This window comes from Fomitiporia mediterranea (genome assembly GCF_000271605.1).
Source record: "Fomitiporia mediterranea MF3/22 unplaced genomic scaffold FOMMEscaffold_1, whole genome shotgun sequence".
Taxonomy (NCBI): domain Eukaryota; kingdom Fungi; phylum Basidiomycota; class Agaricomycetes; order Hymenochaetales; family Hymenochaetaceae; genus Fomitiporia; species Fomitiporia mediterranea.
In genome coordinates, this window is record NW_006760386.1 from 1,275,059 (window position 1) to 1,291,438 (window position 16,380).

The 16,380-nt window shown below is 49.3% G+C and overlaps 5 protein-coding genes across 5 annotated transcripts; 4 read left to right on the forward strand and 1 right to left on the reverse strand.

The window, feature by feature from the left end:
• Positions 1-56: 56 nt before the first annotated feature.
• FOMMEDRAFT_72126 (WD40 repeat-like protein) lies at positions 57-1,763 on the reverse strand (the record flags this gene model as incomplete). The annotated part of the gene is made up of 5 exons (XM_007261407.1): positions 57-456; positions 523-710; positions 766-845; positions 901-1,149; positions 1,205-1,763. The coding sequence occupies 5 exons, from the start codon at positions 1,761-1,763 to the stop codon at positions 57-59; spliced, it is 1,476 nt and encodes a 491-aa protein (XP_007261469.1).
• Positions 1,764-3,074: 1,311 nt separating this feature from the next.
• On the forward strand, positions 3,075-4,892 carry FOMMEDRAFT_74348 (amidase signature enzyme; the record flags this gene model as incomplete). The annotated part of the gene is made up of 8 exons (XM_007261408.1): positions 3,075-3,234; positions 3,284-3,380; positions 3,443-3,580; positions 3,645-3,737; positions 3,787-3,869; positions 3,924-4,253; positions 4,309-4,441; positions 4,493-4,892. The coding sequence occupies 8 exons, from the start codon at positions 3,075-3,077 to the stop codon at positions 4,890-4,892; spliced, it is 1,434 nt and encodes a 477-aa protein (XP_007261470.1).
• A 178-nt stretch (positions 4,893-5,070) lies between these two features.
• On the forward strand, positions 5,071-8,159 carry FOMMEDRAFT_164470 (AAA ATPase). The gene is made up of 9 exons (XM_007261409.1): positions 5,071-5,221; positions 5,278-5,324; positions 5,380-5,446; positions 5,498-5,877; positions 5,933-6,324; positions 6,384-6,632; positions 6,686-7,120; positions 7,174-7,833; positions 7,895-8,159. Exons 1-9 carry the CDS (start codon positions 5,145-5,147, stop codon positions 8,030-8,032), a joined length of 2,445 nt encoding a protein of 814 aa, XP_007261471.1. The 5' UTR covers positions 5,071-5,144; the 3' UTR covers positions 8,033-8,159.
• A 212-nt stretch (positions 8,160-8,371) lies between these two features.
• Positions 8,372-10,437, forward strand: FOMMEDRAFT_16173 (diacylglycerol-acyltransferase). The gene is made up of 10 exons (XM_007261410.1): positions 8,372-8,723; positions 8,822-9,173; positions 9,237-9,246; positions 9,302-9,353; positions 9,403-9,415; positions 9,465-9,807; positions 9,860-9,974; positions 10,029-10,073; positions 10,125-10,215; positions 10,272-10,437. The coding sequence occupies exons 2-10, from the start codon at positions 9,064-9,066 to the stop codon at positions 10,336-10,338; spliced, it is 846 nt and encodes a 281-aa protein (XP_007261472.1). The 5' UTR covers positions 8,372-8,723; positions 8,822-9,063; the 3' UTR covers positions 10,339-10,437.
• A 233-nt stretch (positions 10,438-10,670) lies between these two features.
• FOMMEDRAFT_164472 (uncharacterized protein) lies at positions 10,671-15,974 on the forward strand. The gene is made up of 4 exons (XM_007261411.1): positions 10,671-12,225; positions 12,357-14,345; positions 14,404-14,654; positions 14,713-15,974. Exons 1-4 carry the CDS (start codon positions 11,095-11,097, stop codon positions 15,755-15,757), a joined length of 4,416 nt encoding a protein of 1,471 aa, XP_007261473.1. The 5' UTR covers positions 10,671-11,094; the 3' UTR covers positions 15,758-15,974.
• Positions 15,975-16,380: the final 406 nt, after the last annotated feature.

The window sequence follows — 16,380 nt, forward strand, 5'->3', positions numbered from 1 at the left end:
AATGGCAACTGTAACATAAATAACATTGCATGCATACGGTACTTTTCCATGGGCATCTAGCTCTTTTCATTTTCAGCGTCCTCCTCGTCTTCATCCTCGTCCGAAGCGTCATCCACATGTTCCTCTTCAACATCTAGCCCTTCATTTGCTTTTTTGGTGTCGTCATCACTATCCTCATCCTCTCCATGCTTCCGCTTCCCCGTTACCCCTGAGACGGGTATTTCACCATCCGCAAGTGTACAGCACGTGAGCCGACTGCCCTTCGTATCGTATTCAGCAATCGCATTTAAGGACTTAACGTCCTTTCCAGTCTCGGTGCCGTCCAATGAATCAAGGTCAATCAGGTCAAATATCCGTATCCAGCCGTCGGATGAGGCAGTGCACATGATTGTCGTCCAAGGCCGTTCTGGGGCTGTATGCGGGGTCGCAACGCCGAGAATGGCAATTGCTTTGACACTAAAAACGTCGTCCATCGAGGTTAGACGAATTAGACGAAATAGAAGAAAGGAAGAAATAGCATACCGATTTTGGTGCCCTATTGCTTCAGCAACGATAGGTAGCGATGTACTGTCCGTACTTGTCGTATTGTAGAATGTTACTTTCTTATCCTCTGCCGCTACTAGGAGGTATTCTTTCCCCGAGGTGGATCGATAGAAGCGTACATCCTGCACACGTTTAGGGTGGGTGAACGTGTGCAACAATACCATCTCCTGAAAATGGAAGTTATTACGGATGATATGTACAAGGTGAGACAGTCGAACATACAACAGAGTAGATGTCGATTGTTGAACTAGATTGTACAACGAATCGATCTCCGTTAGTTGACCATCGCACGAGTTCTCCCTCTAATTTTTACTACGGTCAACCGATGCTACAAAACGTTAAAAAACTAAGACGAACCTTTGCCAAGTTTGGTGCTTGCACTCCCCTTTCCACGCATCAGGTCCCACATCCGGAGAGTACGATCTTTACCAACGCTAAGCCCAACTTTTCCAGAAGGATGCACTGCTACGCAGTTCACGCGACCTTTATGACCCTTCATGGAACGCAGAAGAACCCAATCTCGTGCACGGAAGATGCAAAGAGTGCCATCCTCAGAGGCACTCACGAGATGCGAACGGGTCGGGAAACCGAGATAGGTGATTGAGCCTACAGTACGAGATCAACACAATTACTCGGAGGAATGAACTACTGCAGAACTTACCTTCATGTTGGATGAGTCCACCAATTTCTTTTCGTCTCCGTAAATCCCAGACTTTTATGATCTCGTCCGTACTTCCAGTCGCGAGCCATTTACCGCCATCGGGAGATGCAGCAACAGCTTTAACACAAGCAATATGCGCAGGAAAGATGAAGATGGGTTTCAACGAAGGTCTTTCCAAAGCAGTATCGTCTTCTCCTACAAACGAGCCCTCCAAGCCGTATAATAGTTTTTCATAAGTGCCAACGACGACTTTAAATGTCGATGGATAGATTTTTGGTTCTGGCGCTACTGCAGCTTTCGCCTTTCCCTTGTCTACTTTCGCTTTAGTTTTAGTAAGGGGAGGTGTAGGGGCCCTTCGAACCGCTTTCGTCTTCTTCGCCAAGTTCTCATTTATAGGCGACCGTCTAGGTTGAGATAAGATAGGTTCTTGAACGTCATGTTTCTCTTCAGCGTGCTTCGTTGGATGTGTCGGTTTGGGTTTCTTCAAAGCAGATTTGAGCGGGAGGTTGGCAGACTTTGCCTTCTTTGAAGCTCTTTCCTCATTTTCTGCGTGACCCATGGCGAATCCGGGAGTTTAAGTATCCAGGCGGAATGAAGTCCTGAGTGCTCGTCGCGAAAAAGTTTTGTATAGGGACTGGCGCGGCATCCGTCACCGTTGACCGCAACAACAACCGCGGATAAGCTTATCCGCGGCTAAAATTCCCACGGCTACCGCAGTAGCCGCGGTTAAGCAAACCTTCACTCGATACTGGTGTAAGTTTTGCTCTTTTAATTTTCTTATCACACTTTTTGTAGTTACATGTCAATCAATATGTACTATTAACTCCACTAATTAGTATGGGTATAACAACATTAAAATATACAAAGAAAAAATATAAATAATTGAAAAATTAATGCAAGTAATTGAAAATATACTTAAGAACTGGTAGTTTGAGATGTTTTAGCTTCAAGAATTGAAAAAGCATCATTAATATTAGAAAAAAGTAGGGTATCATTCCAAGATCCAACAGTCATTTGATGAAGGAGAGTTTCTTTAAGCCTGCCTGATCAAACCAGTGCACAGAGACATTGTAATGGTCATACACTGGTGACTTCCATTTGTCTCTACTGGCAGCTTCAATACAGTATAATTAGCAGTGATACTTGGGTAAATAAAGTATATAATGCACCAATAATCTCTTCATCACTTAAAACCCAAACTTGATCATCCGTCTGATCATATATAGAAGTCTTCACTCTTCTCCAGGTTTTTGGTGTGGAAAGCTGTACAGGCAGAGCTTCTCCCGTGATAGAAGCAGCTGCAGCATCTATGAATGATGCCAGTGTGGGTGATGAAATGATGCCAACTGGCACTCAAGACATATTGTAATTTTGGATGAAATGAGAGTGAGGAGATGTTGGTGAATTGATTTGAGACATTTTTTTTGACTTTTTGTGTAGTTGAATTAACAGAATGAATGAAAGTAGTTGGTTTATTTTTTTTCTACTACAATAATGCGGCTACCGCGAAATCTGCGGTAGCCGTGGGAATCTTAACCGCGGTTAGCATATCCGCGAGAATCTTAACCGCGGTGCGGATCCGCGGTTAGAGCTATCCGCGCCAGTCCCTAGTTTTGTATGCGGATCGACGCAGATGGAACGAGCACGTGCACATGTCCTGAGTTTGAGGTTTTGAGGATCCGACGCGGTATCAGTTACGCTTAAACATGACGAGCACTCGTCTACGCTCAACGTTTCGTGCATTGAGCGTATTTCTACATTCAAACCGTTCACGACATACTCGTCAATCATGTTATTCAAATCTTGCACCGTCAGCCAAACTACCTGAAGGATGGGTAAACGCCTTTGTCTCCTACGATAACTGTATGTCATGAGTTCTCCCTCCCAGCTTGCCATACTCAGGTGTTGTTTAGCACTATCAGATAGCGAACCAAAATGTACCGCGCCGCTTCGTGGTGTTTCTGTTGCAGTGAAAGATAATATATGCACGAAGCAATTCAAGACGACTTGCTCATCTGCTATGCTTCAAGGTGTGTTTGATTAATTTTTGTCAAGCAACTCAGCAATCGAGCCCATCAGATTTCAGACCTCCGTATGACGCGACCGTGGTTGGACTATTGCATGGAGCGGGTGCTCGTATTGTCGGTAAGACAAACTGCGATGAGTTTGGTATGGGGTAAGTTTGCTTTTTTTAATACCTTATTAGACGTCTGATTCTAACGCATTGATGTCGACTAGTTCATTTAACGTCCATTCTATTCATGGACCGGTAGTAAATCCATATCACTCTGCCGAGCTTCGTGGACAGGAGCGCCGATCCGCTGGTGGAAGCTCTGGAGGAAGTGCTGCAGCCGTTGCCTCAGGAACATGTCATATGTGAGTGTTTTGCATCGGGATTCTGATTCTGGTACTAGCAATGCTAACGTCACTTCGTTTTTAGAGCTATTGGTACAGATACGGGTGGATCAGTACGTCTCCCTGCTGCGTATTGTGGAGTATCGGGCTTCAAACCCTCTTATGGTCTTATTAGCAGGTAACCCACTTTTGACTCCAACAACAAAGTTTACTGAATGTCAGTACAGATGGGGTGTTGTGTCATATGCAGATAGTCTAGATTGTGTCGGGATCCTATCAAAGGACGTGGAAGATGTTCAGCTTGCATTCGGTGAGCTTTTATGTACGCACTCCGACAAAGATCAAACTGAGCACGTCCGACTAGATGTGCTCTCAAAATTCGATCCAAAGGACCCCACTTCCGCTAGTGAAGAAGTTCGGAGGAAAGAATCCCAGCTTTCGGAAGAGCGAATATCAGCGAAGGATGATCTGGGCGATCTGGTTATTGGCATACCTCAGGAATACTTTCCTGAAGAGCTTGACGAGTCAGCAATAACGCCATTACGGCATGTGATAGCACGCCTGAAGTCCGCTATCGGTGCGAAAGTTGTCCCAGTATCACTTCCTTCAACGCCATTCGCACTAAGTGCGTACTACGTGATCGCGAGCGCCGAGGCGAGTAGCAATCTAGCAAGGTATTCTGGTATCCATTATGGTCAGCATCTATTCTTAGGCCAACACATCGATGCGATTATTGATTTGAGGCGTAGGACTACGTATTGCACCACCACCAGAAGCAGATAAGAGAAGAATCTCAGATGTATATTCTTACAGTCGCTCAGAAGGCTTTGGCCATGAAGTGCAAAAGCGCATACTCCTTGGGACGTATGCTCTTACCGCAGAGTGAGTGTGGACGTGATTCATTTTCTTGGATGCACAACTGATATCCCACAGTGCATTCGACAATTACTTTCTGCAAGCACAAGCTGTCCGAAACCTGGTCAAAGCTGACTTCGACCGCGTCTTCCGCTCCCCAAATCCACTTGCCCCGATTCGCCACAGTCGTGGCGATCTGGGTAGAGCGAACTCTCCGAGAGTGGACGTATTGTTACATCCCTCCGCTGTGAGGACTGCACCAACGCTCGCAGAAACCAAAGAGATGGACAGGCTTGAAGCGTACGTCCAGGACGTGCTTACTGTTCCGGCCTCACTTGCCGGATTGCCTGCATTATCTGTTCCCGCTGGAGTAGCGGAAGACGGTTGGCCGGTAGGCGTGAGCATAGTGGGACAATGGGGCCACGACAACTTGGTACTGAAAATTGGCGATGCGATACAACACATCATGAAAGCCTAATAACAATTATACTTATCAGTGTAATTTGAATTTTTTTGGGAGGCCATAGAAGGCCTTGGAATAGTGAACAATACGCCACGTTTGTGGATTAGTCAGAGCTTCCATATTCAGGTATGCAAATCTTTGCAGTCACGTCCACTTGGGACGCGCGTCGCCCCTTGACCAGACACTTATAAGCCGCGCTCGCAGTCAGGTCTTGCACACTCTCCCCCACCACTCTACACCTTTTGATAGATAGATTTTACGACTACCATGGCTGATCCCAGTGGTGCCCCTCCCCAGCCCGGACCTGACGATACCTCGACCGCAATCCTGAGGCCGAAGAAATCGTACGTATTTGGTGTAATGAACGTCTCTATACGCGTTCTGATTCCACTCCTCTCAGACCAAACCGCTTGCTTGTTGATGACACGACAAATGATGATAACTCAGGTAGGGATGCATGGCGTTGCTACCGGGTTTCGCAGGTTGACCGCTGTGTATTTAGTCTGTACTCTTCATCCCAACACTATGGAGAAACTTCAACTGTTCCGTGGCGACACGGTTCTCGTCCGGTAAGTTTTATTAGCACTTGTATCTACCACATTCTCCAACAAAACACATAGCGGAAAGAAGCGAAGAGACACGGTGTTGATTTGCCTGGCGAGTGAAGATGGCTCCGTTGAAGAAGGCAAGATACAAATGAATAAGGTCGCCCGTAACAATTTACGCGTGAAGCTGGCCGATCTTGTCCACGTATCCCCATTACCCGATATTCAATATGGGAAGCGAGTCCATATCCTCCCGTTCGACGACTCAATTGAGGGCCTCAGCGGTAACCTCTTTGAGGTCTTCCTGAAGCCCTACTTCCTTGAAGCTTATCGACCTGTGCGTAAAGGTGACACCTTCAAGGTCCGTGGTGGAATGCGTGAAGTCGAGTTCAAGGTCATTGAGACCGACCCGGCCGAATACTGTATTGTCGCTCAAGATACCGTAATTCATACAGGTAAGTATACTTGCTTATAGCATTCCCAGTTTCTCAAGTTTACACTTTACTGCAGAAGGTGATCCAGTGAAACGTGAGGAGGAAGAGGCCAACCTGAATGATGTTGGATACGATGATATTGGTGGCTGCAGGAAACAGATGGCGCAAATCCGTGAACTTGTGGAGTTGCCCCTCCGCCATCCTCAATTATTCAAATCCATCGGTATCAAGCCACCTCGAGGGATTCTCATGTACGGACCTCCCGGTACTGGTAAAACGCTCATGGCGCGTGCGGTGGCGAATGAGACAGGCGCGTTTTTCTTCTTGATTAACGGTCCGGAAATAATGAGCAAAATGGCCGGCGAATCCGAAAGCAATCTTCGTAAAGCCTTCGAAGAGGCCGAGAAAAACTCACCCGCGATTATTTTCATTGATGAAATCGACTCCATTGCGCCAAAGCGAGAGAAGGTAAGTTTGTGTTATTATTTTATATACTTCTCATTAGGAGCTAAGTTCTATTTGTAAAGACCAATGGCGAGGTCGAACGCCGAGTCGTCTCACAGCTCCTCACACTCATGGATGGATTAAAGGCGCGTTCAAATGTCGTGGTTATGGCGGCAACAAACCGCCCGAACTCAATTGACCCCGCGCTTCGCCGTTTCGGACGCTTCGATCGCGAAGTCGATATCGGTATTCCTGACCCAACCGGCCGTCTTGAGATTCTTCGTATTCACACGAAGAACATGAAGTTAGCCGATGATGTGGACCTTGAACAGGTGCGAGTGTTTTATCACCGCTCTAATCAACAGCTACCTAATAGTATCTAAAGATTGCTGCCGAAACGCACGGTTATGTCGGCTCTGACATTGCGGCTCTTTGTTCGGAGGCTGCCATGCAGCAGATTCGCGAAAAGATGGACCTCATCGACCTTGATGAAGACACTATCGACGCAGAGGTTTTGGATGCTCTCGGTGTAACGATGGAAAACTTCCGATTCGCGCTGGGTTCGTCCAACCCATCGGCACTTCGCGAGACCGTCGTCGAAGTACCGACCGTCAAGTGGGACGATATCGGTGGTCTTGGCAAAGTTAAGCAGGAGTTGCAAGAGACGGTTCAATATCCGGTCGAACACCCCGACAAATTTATCAAGTACGGTATGTCGCCATCAAAGGGTGTGTTGTTCTACGGTCCTCCGGGTACTGGTAAAACACTGCTTGCCAAAGCTATTGCGAACGAGTGTCAGGCAAACTTCATTTCGATTAAGGTTAGTTTTCTAAGGCATACACTCATCTTTTTCTTACTGATATTCTATACTAGGGTCCTGAATTGCTTACCATGTGGTTTGGTGAATCCGAAGCCAACGTGCGGGATGTGTTTGACAAGGCCCGTGCTGCTGCGCCCTGCGTGATGTTTTTCGATGAGTTGGATTCCATTGCAAAAGCGCGAGGCGCAAGCGCAGGCGGAGACGCGGGTGGCGCTGGAGACCGTGTTTTGAACCAGCTGTTGACCGAGATGGACGGCATGAATGCAAAGAAGAACGTATTCATCATTGGTGCGACCAACAGGCCAGATCAAATTGACCCAGCATTACTTCGTCCTGGACGTCTTGACCAACTCATTTATATTCCTCTGCCCGACGAAGCTGGACGTCTTGATATCCTTCGTGCAGCCCTGAGGAAGTCGCCTGTGGCGAAGGACGTCGATCTTACATATCTTGCAAAGAGTACGCATGGCTTCTCTGGAGCTGATTTGACGGAAATCTGCCAGCGTGCAGCCAAACTCGCGATTCGCCAATCAATTGAAGAGGATATCCGCCGCGCCCGCGAAAAGAAGGAATCGGGTGATGGCGATATGGAGGACGTTGAAGAAGCAGATCCAGTGCCCGAAATCACCCGTGAACACTTTGAAGAGGCGATGAAATATGCTCGTCGCTCCGTGTCCGACCAGGACATCCGACGGTATGAGATGTTCGCACAGGTAAAGCTTCAGTTTCCTTGGGTGTATAATTCGAAGCTACGTTGCTGACGTATTTGTACAGAATTTACAGCAATCGCGCTCGTTCGGAACGTCGTTCCGATTCCCCGAAGGAGAACCTTCAGCTACCGGCGGTGCGGCAGCGAGCAGCGGAAATGCTGCATTCGGGGAGGACGCGCAAGATGACGATCTGTATGCATAAGAATGTTGCGTGTTGGTAGCCATCTTGACCAAGCCCACTGTTCTGCATGTTTTTCCATATTTTTGTTCTGCAATTAACGGTATTATGTAGACCGTAGTTTTGTGCAAAATAGCCATTTATTGTTTCGTGTTCTATCTTTTCGAAGTGATGAAGCGCTGGAGTCGAGTGCATGAGATTTGATTGGCTAATTTTCGCTCCGGCATCCGGGTAGCCAGATACACGAGGCCGGAATATGGCGCGCGTTTGCGTCACCCAAACTCTGAACTGAACGCGACTGAGCCTCGAACCTTGGCAAGGATCGCGTACCGATTCAGCCTGTCCACCCTCTTCTCCTCTCGTCCTCGACTGCATGCACTGGCGCTCCTAAGGTGCTGCTCATGTCCACCTCAGGCCTGTCTACGATGGCAGAAACGGAGTATACCCTCACCCAACGCCGAAAGGTGTCCGCGTCACTCTCCGTCTCCGTTTCTAACGAGCACCCCAAAAGCCATAGTCAGAGTCCAGACGGACATGGAACGCAAAGTCAATGCTCAAGTCCAGGGCCGAGGTCGGGAGCTTCGAGTGCACTGTCGGCGTCTTTTTCATCGTTTCAGAGCTTGACGGTGTCTGGCTCGGCGCAGTTGAAGGAACGCCTCTCACAACTTCGTCAGAGTGCGCATGAACGCGCCGTTGGTGTGATCCCCAAAGTCGAGTGCGTACCCTTTTTGTTTCCTTCTCATTACGTCCCGCTATGTGGGAGAGAGAAGGAAGTCTCTTTCCTAACTTCTTGTTTACATGGTGTGTCCACAGTTTCGTTCCTGCCGCTGTGCCGCGCGTGCGCCGCCTCCAAACACTCGCCGTCTCGTTCTGGGAATTGCTCATGCCCATTATGCTGAGTATCTTTTTCTTTGCTTGGTATGTGCCTTCATTACTCTACCTTGTGGACACTTAATACTGAGAGCTTCGTCCTTCGTTATCTCGCTACTTGACTCGTCTCATCGGTTGGGTGGCTCAGCGCTTTCCCGCCGTTTTGGCCTGTCGCTGCATTTTATATGATTTGGGTGTACTTCGTCGATTCGAGCCCTGAAAACGGTGGACGCTCAAGTCATTGGTTCCGGAGTATGCGATTTTGGACATACTTTGCGGAGTATTATCCAGCTTCGTGAGTACTCATCAAATCTCGATTTCAGTATCCTTGCTAAAACCACTTCTGGTGGTATTCTAGGATGCTTAAAGTAGGAGCAGAATATTGTCTAATATGAAGGATTATGAGATTAATTGCCTGTGAAGGAACACGATTTGCCTGCCGATAGACCATACGTGTTCGGATACCATCCGCATGGTGAGTAGTTCATGTCTATATTGTGCGCATTTACTCAGCAATTCTTTAGGTATAATTGGAATGTACGCACCTTCTCATAATATTTATGCAATCATTAACCAATATACACAGGGGCGCACTAGCGACGTTCGCAACCGAAAGCACAGGATTCTCAAAAGCGTTTCCAGGAATCCGACCGCATTTACTGACGTTGGCGTCCAATTTCCATATGCCTTTGTACAGGGATATCTTGCTTGCACTGGGTGTATGCAGTGTCTCGCGGGCTTCGTGCGAGAATATTTTAAGAAAGGGGAACGGGAGCGCGATTTGTATCGTTGTGGGTGGTGCTGCGGAAAGCTTGAATGCACATCCTGGGACGGCGGACTTGACGCTCAGGCGACGGTTGGGATTCATTAAACTGGCGATCAAGTATGGTGCAGACCTGGTACCGGTGTTTTCCTTTGGGGAGAACGATGCAAGTCGCATTACTAGAATATCTGTTCTAATGCTAACCCGTACATTTTAAGATTTTTGAGCAGATGCCTAATGAGCGAGGAACATTGCTGTATACCCTGCAAAAGCGGTTCCAGGCAATGTTCGGCTTTACGTTACCGCTGTTCCACGGACGAGGAATGCTCAATTGTAAGTGGATTATACAAGCATACTATTGATACTGGAATTCATTTCGTAACAAAGACAACTTGGGACTAATGCCATACCGTCGGAGGATTGTTTCCGTTAGTGAGTATCGTATCTGCTATATGCTACTGAACAATGCTAATATATGTTCAGTTGGTCGACCAATTAACGTGGAGAAAACTGAGAAGCCGACACTAGAGCAGATTCATGCTGTGCAAAAGCTCTACATTGAAGAGCTCTACCGGTATGTGGAAGCAGTTATGGACTATGACTTGGACTGACTGTTTCGTATCTGTACAGAATATGGGACGCATACAAGGACGCGTTTGCTGCGCATAGGAAACGCGAGCTGAGTATTATAGACTGACATGGACCGCGGAGCGTGATTGAACGCTTATATGTACTTGATAATTGCAGCTTTGTACTTGGTACTTTCTTAGAGATATCTTATTTGCACTGGCGTTTTTATATTATTTCCGTGATTTTCTATTCATGTGAGCGGCATCTGACGGCCAAATAAGGAAAGATTGATTACGCGTGTAAGACGTAAATGATAGACGCCGGGATCTGGATTCTAATAGGCATCCCAAAAGCCAAACGTCCGAGGGAAGATCATTTCGCAGAGGGGCCGATTCCGGATAGCACCGTGTGCATATATGGTTATACGCACTCCAGAAGCACAGTTTCAGAGCACAGAATCACGCCCCACGCTGTGCACACAAGGCGAGCTATATCTCGCGCAAACCTTTATCGCAGAGCCATTGTGATGCAATGAACGAAAATAGAGACGCCTTGGATGAGCGAATGGATGGGAAGGGTTAGATAATGACGGAAGGATAGTGGGATGTGCCCTGAACGGGGAGCGAGGGGCAAAACAGGCGAACGCGGCTAAGGGCGCCACGTGCTTCTCTGAGGCCCGCGAGATTCGATCGGGTCTCTCATCCTTTCGACTGATCGCTGTCAATTTACTCTCTTCCAACTTCTCGCCATCTTCCCTTCGCACCCGTCCTCTCCCCACACACAAACAACCGCCCCGTCCAGGCAGCATCACCAGCCTCGCTATCCTCCCCTACATCCACTGCCGCTGCTCTCCTGCAGGCGCTCATCTATTTAAAGCATATCCATGAACGTCGCGAGGCTTCTTCAGGACTCGCCCTCTGACGACCATCGGCAGAGACAGGAGTTGAGGGAGAAACTCGACAGGGATAGGGAGCGGGAGCAGACGCTCGAACGAGATCGTGGATGGGACAGAGACAGAGAGAGGGATGCAGATCGAGAACGGGAGAGAGAGCAGCGTGAATGGGATAGAGAAAGGGAGGCAAATCGTGACTGGAGTCGGGAGAGTGCTAGTGAGAGAGCGCAAAGAGACAGGAATTCTCTGTCATCCTCTTCGGCCGCACATCCGCCAACTCATCGTTCCTATCCTTCTATTGATCCGCCGCCTCGGCCAGGCATTCACGAGTATGATGGCGGTCCGACGCTTGCGCCCCATCCGTCCCGCTCAGCCTCGAACCAAAACCAAAATAACAATGTCTACTCTCGCTCGCCCCGGTCAGACTCGGTGCATCCTCGCTCGTACAGTCAAGAAGGACGACATGCATCATCCATGCACTCTCAGCTTCATTCACCGCCTCCGCCATCTGCGCCGTCGTTCTTGTCTCCGCTCACTGCACCTCGTGAAGCCACTGCGGCAGGTCCCGTGCCGGGCATGGCGCCCAGCAGTGCTTCACCCGAGCACCCGGCGGACTATCCTCATCGAGCTAAGAATACGTCACGACAGACACACGGAAAGACGCCGCCGATGTTCTCGCAACGCGACCGCGATAGGGACCGGGAGCGGGAATACGAACTACACAGAACTCGGTCCTTGTCTGGATCGGGTCGGCCACGCACACCACCTCCATATGGCGACCCTCGCGACGTGGGTCGTACATCGCCGACCACTGCGCGATTGGGCCACAGACAGCATTCACCTGCTCAGGGGTCGTATTCCGTAGTCCCGCCTGCCGCGCAATCGCACGCACAGCAACATTTCTCGCTCCCGCACCCAGGCTCGCGCAATAATAGCAATGCATCAATCCATAGCTCGCATTCGGCGCAGGGCCCGCCGTTGTCGCGTCGAGCGCCACCACTACCGGCGGGAGCAGCGCTACCTCCCCCGCCAAGCGCTTCGCGGGGCTATTCACACGACAGCAACGGGGCGCCGACGCCCTCGGCGATGAGCCGGCAGCCAGTCGATGAGCTTCCGTATCCGGTGCGTCTCATTCCTCCGTTACGTCACCAGCTGTAGGCGGGCCGAGAGCCCGGACACAGCCGGGTGATCGTCGTCACGTTTTTTGATCGAATTGTACTGACCATCAATCACGCTTTTCTCTTTTGCCACAGGCCCGAGCGCCGTCGTCGTCGTCATCTGGCATGAACACGGGCCGCACGCTCAAAGAGGACATCGAGCGCGAGAGCCTCGAACGGGAACGCGAGCAGCGTGAAAGGGAAAGAGAGCGAGAACGAGAGCTGCGTGAACGGGACAGGGAGCACCGTGGAAGAGAGCTCCAACGCCATACAAGCAGTCGGTCTGCAAGTGCTGGGGCGCACCCGAGTCCACCCAGTGCTATCGATGACAGAATGATTGACCGTGGGAGGGAAATGGGTGATGTCGAGAAAATGAGAGACATGGAGGCGATACGTGCTGTAGCGAATACGCGTATGCAGGGCCAGCCGCGCGACGTTAGAGAGCGGGACGCGCTTCGCCATCACCACCATCATCACCATCATCATGCTTTCTCGCATTCGCACTCTCACCCAGGCCATAACATGCATCCGCAGCATCAGCATCACCTTCAACAGGCGCAACAACAGGCGCAACAGCAACAGCAGCAATTACCACATGTTCCCGGAACCCCATACACTTACGCCCACACGGGCAAACCGCGAATAAGTCGCAGTGGTGTGCTGAAGCTTGCCCCGCCTGGTGTAACTGTCCAGAGCAATGTGCCGCCTTCATCTTCGGATCTCATATTCGCGGGTGCATCCGGTGTTGTGATGCGTACGGAGACGCTTTCGCTAGCCCCGTCGTCGCATCCGCATGGCTCGCAGCACCAACAGATGCAGTCTGCACATTCGGGGGCGTCCGGGCCGCAGCCCATTGAACCAATTCCTGTTAATGTAAAGCAGCCGTCACCCCCTCAAACCAATTTACATCGACCATCTGAGTTGTATCATGAAAATTCACATGCATATGAGGTGACGCACGGTAAATCACACCTTCAGCAATATCCATCGCAGTCAGGCAAGCACAGGCCGCCGTATTCCGTTGTTCCGACAGGTCCCGGAGTACCACCCCCAAATGCTGGACCACAAGGCCCGCCAGACGTGCAAGCATCAATGATGGCGGCGCAACAGCAACACGCTCAACAATTCGGGCCCATGTCCGCGCATCAGCAGATGCAACATGCCCATTCTCATTCTCAGTCTTTACCTCCGCCGTCTCAGCCTCATCCTTTATCATCGCCGGGTAGCATGCATGCACAAGGTCATCCACATATGCATCCAAGTCCTTACCGAGTACCCCCACCGCATCAAGGTTATCCTCCACCTCCCATGCACTACAACGAAGTGCCTCCACCTCCGGTTCCAATGGCACTTCAGCCGATGCCTGCGCCATCGCCTCCTATGCAAGAACCTCTGGCGGAACCGCCTGTACATCTTGGTACTTTCATCTTCCCGAATACCCCATTCCCTTATTTCTTTCCTGCCCGCACGAACTCTGATTCTCGGCGTGCACCGAATATTAGCCCTGGACAATCTCAATCCAAGAAGAGTACACGACAAGAGCCCGATCATGTTATTGAGCACAGAGACCGCACGACTCATGTTACGATCCTTGTTCCGTCCACTCACCTTCCTTCTTCGCTCCCTACTGATGGACGTCCACGCATATGGGGCGGCACACCGTTGCCAGTCATAGACCCTTGGGGAAATTATACAAATTTTGCCAATCGTTCTTCAGCGGGTGCACGACGCTTGTATACGGATGATTCAAACATTGCGCTTTGTGCGTTGCATTCCGGACGTGTGTCGTTGCCTGGTCTTCAACGTGCGCGGAAAGCAGGTTTGGACCTTTCAATCAGGCTCGCCCTGTATCGTGATATTGGGCGATACATCGGTGGTGTTAGCGCATTTGCTGATGGGGGCGCAGCCGAGGGTGCACCGGACGTGGATGTGGGCTTGAAACAACTTCTGAACCTGAAAAGCTCAAGAGAAATTGGTGAAGATGTACGCCTGGAGGACGTAAACTGGTTAGAGACACCTAGTGCTTCATGGACCAGCGGAAATGACGGAAGTGGTATAGAGGTCTTAAGTGCGGAATGGATGCCTGTTTGTCTTTCCCTCCTTTACTAAGCTGTAAGATATGCTGATGAGATTTGAAATTTAGCGCGGCTCGACTCGTAAGCTTGGGCTTAAGAATCGTTCACAGCGTCTACGTGAATATACGGAACGACGGAGGGTGATCATGAAGGAGATCTCTCCTGATACTGTTGCTACTTCTCCGCGATCGTCATCGAACGTATTAGGAAAGCGACCCTCCCATGTCCTTGACTTTTCGTGCAAATTAATCGAAGACGAAGAGATGTCCGGCGTTAGGACGATTTTGTTTGGCAATTACCACGGTGTAGAATCGGCTGGGTAAGTTTTAAGTTCATGTCTTCCCACCTAGTTCATACTCAATGTTTTGTTTAAACAGCTTTAAATACGATCCGGTTGCGATGAATGTTATTTTGTTCCCTACTACCTCGCCATCTCGGCAATTAGATACAGCTCGTGATCGGGGACGGAGAAAGCGACGCAAGCTCAACCACAGTAGAGCACATAGTGTGGCTAGTGCGCTAGGATTACAGAGCGAAGCCGACACGGACGGCGAGTACACATCTGGCCGGAGTCGTAGATCATCTCCTTCACCACGCCAATTAGGGAACGCGGGAGTTATACTGGAAAATAGCGAGGATCGTTACTTGCTTGTTCAACAAGATTCGAGTCTTGGCACGGACGAGGATAAGGAGAACTGTCAGAGTGCTGCGATGGTGGAAGGAAAAGACGCTCTTGTTGCTCTTGGTAAAAGCGCCAAGGGGCGAAGATATGACTTGTATACTCTTCCGTCGCGTCCGTCGTCTGCAATGTCCAATCGCGCGGCTTCGCCGAAGACGATACCGGTTATGAACGGATCCTGTGCTGCGAAGTCTGAAGTTGAACCTATGACACCAAAATCCAACAACAGTGCTCCTGGTTCACCTCGGGATGCCAACAAGGGTCTCGAGATTACTCATAGCTTGGATCTAACGGACAAAAAAGTGGACGAGGGCAAAGCTAAGGTGGGAGTGGCTGACGAGACACCTTCGGAACTGCCTGTTACGAAACCTGTTGGAATCCCTACTCCTCCAGCAACGACGGCAACGCTACACGCTTCTTCACCGCTCCTTCCCTCCAACGACGTGCGGGATAGGAGCGAACGTACGATCGTTCCCCACGTGCTTTACCGTAATTTAGGTGCAGAGGACTTCCAGTTCCTGGATAACGGTATCTCCTTTACGAGTACCGGACGTCTATCTTTATCGGAGAACGGTACGCAGAGAGAGGGGAAGGTGGTGTACATACCGGTCGACCGATGGCGCTGGGCTGGGACGCGGGATAGACTGGCTAATTCGAGTTTGAGTTCTAATGGTGGTAGTTCTAATAAGGAGAATAATGCCGTCACTGCTGCTGCTGGTACTGTTGAGGTGGCTGTTTCTTGAGGTGGCTTTATTCGTGGTTATATTCGCGTCCATTCGTTCGTTCTTCACGCTCTTCACTTGTATCGATTTTTGAAAGTTTTGTTGCTTTGCTGACGATTCAGCGATTCAGAGAAGTTTTTTACAATTACAATTACATGTATCTTATGCAGTTCCTCGTTCTTGACCATGTCCATGTTTTTTTTCACCACGTCGTAGCTGTTCATGGTATGGCAAATACAGTACATAAGAAGCATGCTTTGAGATATGTTTGACCGTAAGTGAGTGAGGTTTTGTGCAGTGGCATTCTTATTAGTATACAAGAGAGAGCAGAAGATGCGTTAGACACACGAGAAATACTGCCGTTTGTAAACATCTTTGCCTTACTTCCTAGAAGAGCATAAGAAAACCAAAAAAAAGTGTTTGCAAAATAATTAGCATGCTATAATACAGTTTATTAGCTGTGATTTTTAGCCAAGGAATATGCACTTGCAAATTCCTTCTACTATAGTATGAGAAGGATGATTATTTCTGTTGCATCCAAACTGACAAGCATCTTACAACAGATTAGTTTATCTCTGGAATAAGCTATTTGGTATATATATATTTAAGATATGTTAGCATGGGATTAACATATGTATTATGGA

Coding starts and splice junctions, on each gene's coding strand:
- FOMMEDRAFT_164470 (XM_007261409.1), top strand. CDS start 5,145: ATGGCTGATCCCAGTGGTGCCCCTCCCCAGCCCGGACCTGACGATACC. Junction 5,325..5,379: donor GACAAATGATGATAACTCAG/GTAGGGATGCAT, acceptor CTGTGTATTTAG/TCTGTACTCTTCATCCCAAC. Junction 6,325..6,383: donor TTGCGCCAAAGCGAGAGAAG/GTAAGTTTGTGT, acceptor CTATTTGTAAAG/ACCAATGGCGAGGTCGAACG.
- FOMMEDRAFT_16173 (XM_007261410.1), top strand. CDS start 9,064: ATGATTTGGGTGTACTTCGTCGATTCGAGCCCTGAAAACGGTGGACGC. Junction 9,975..10,028: donor CGGACGAGGAATGCTCAATT/GTAAGTGGATTA, acceptor TTCGTAACAAAG/ACAACTTGGGACTAATGCCA. Junction 10,216..10,271: donor TACATTGAAGAGCTCTACCG/GTATGTGGAAGC, acceptor GTATCTGTACAG/AATATGGGACGCATACAAGG.
- FOMMEDRAFT_164472 (XM_007261411.1), top strand. CDS start 11,095: ATGAACGTCGCGAGGCTTCTTCAGGACTCGCCCTCTGACGACCATCGG. Junction 12,226..12,356: donor TCGATGAGCTTCCGTATCCG/GTGCGTCTCATT, acceptor CTTTTGCCACAG/GCCCGAGCGCCGTCGTCGTC. Junction 14,655..14,712: donor CACGGTGTAGAATCGGCTGG/GTAAGTTTTAAG, acceptor TTGTTTAAACAG/CTTTAAATACGATCCGGTTG.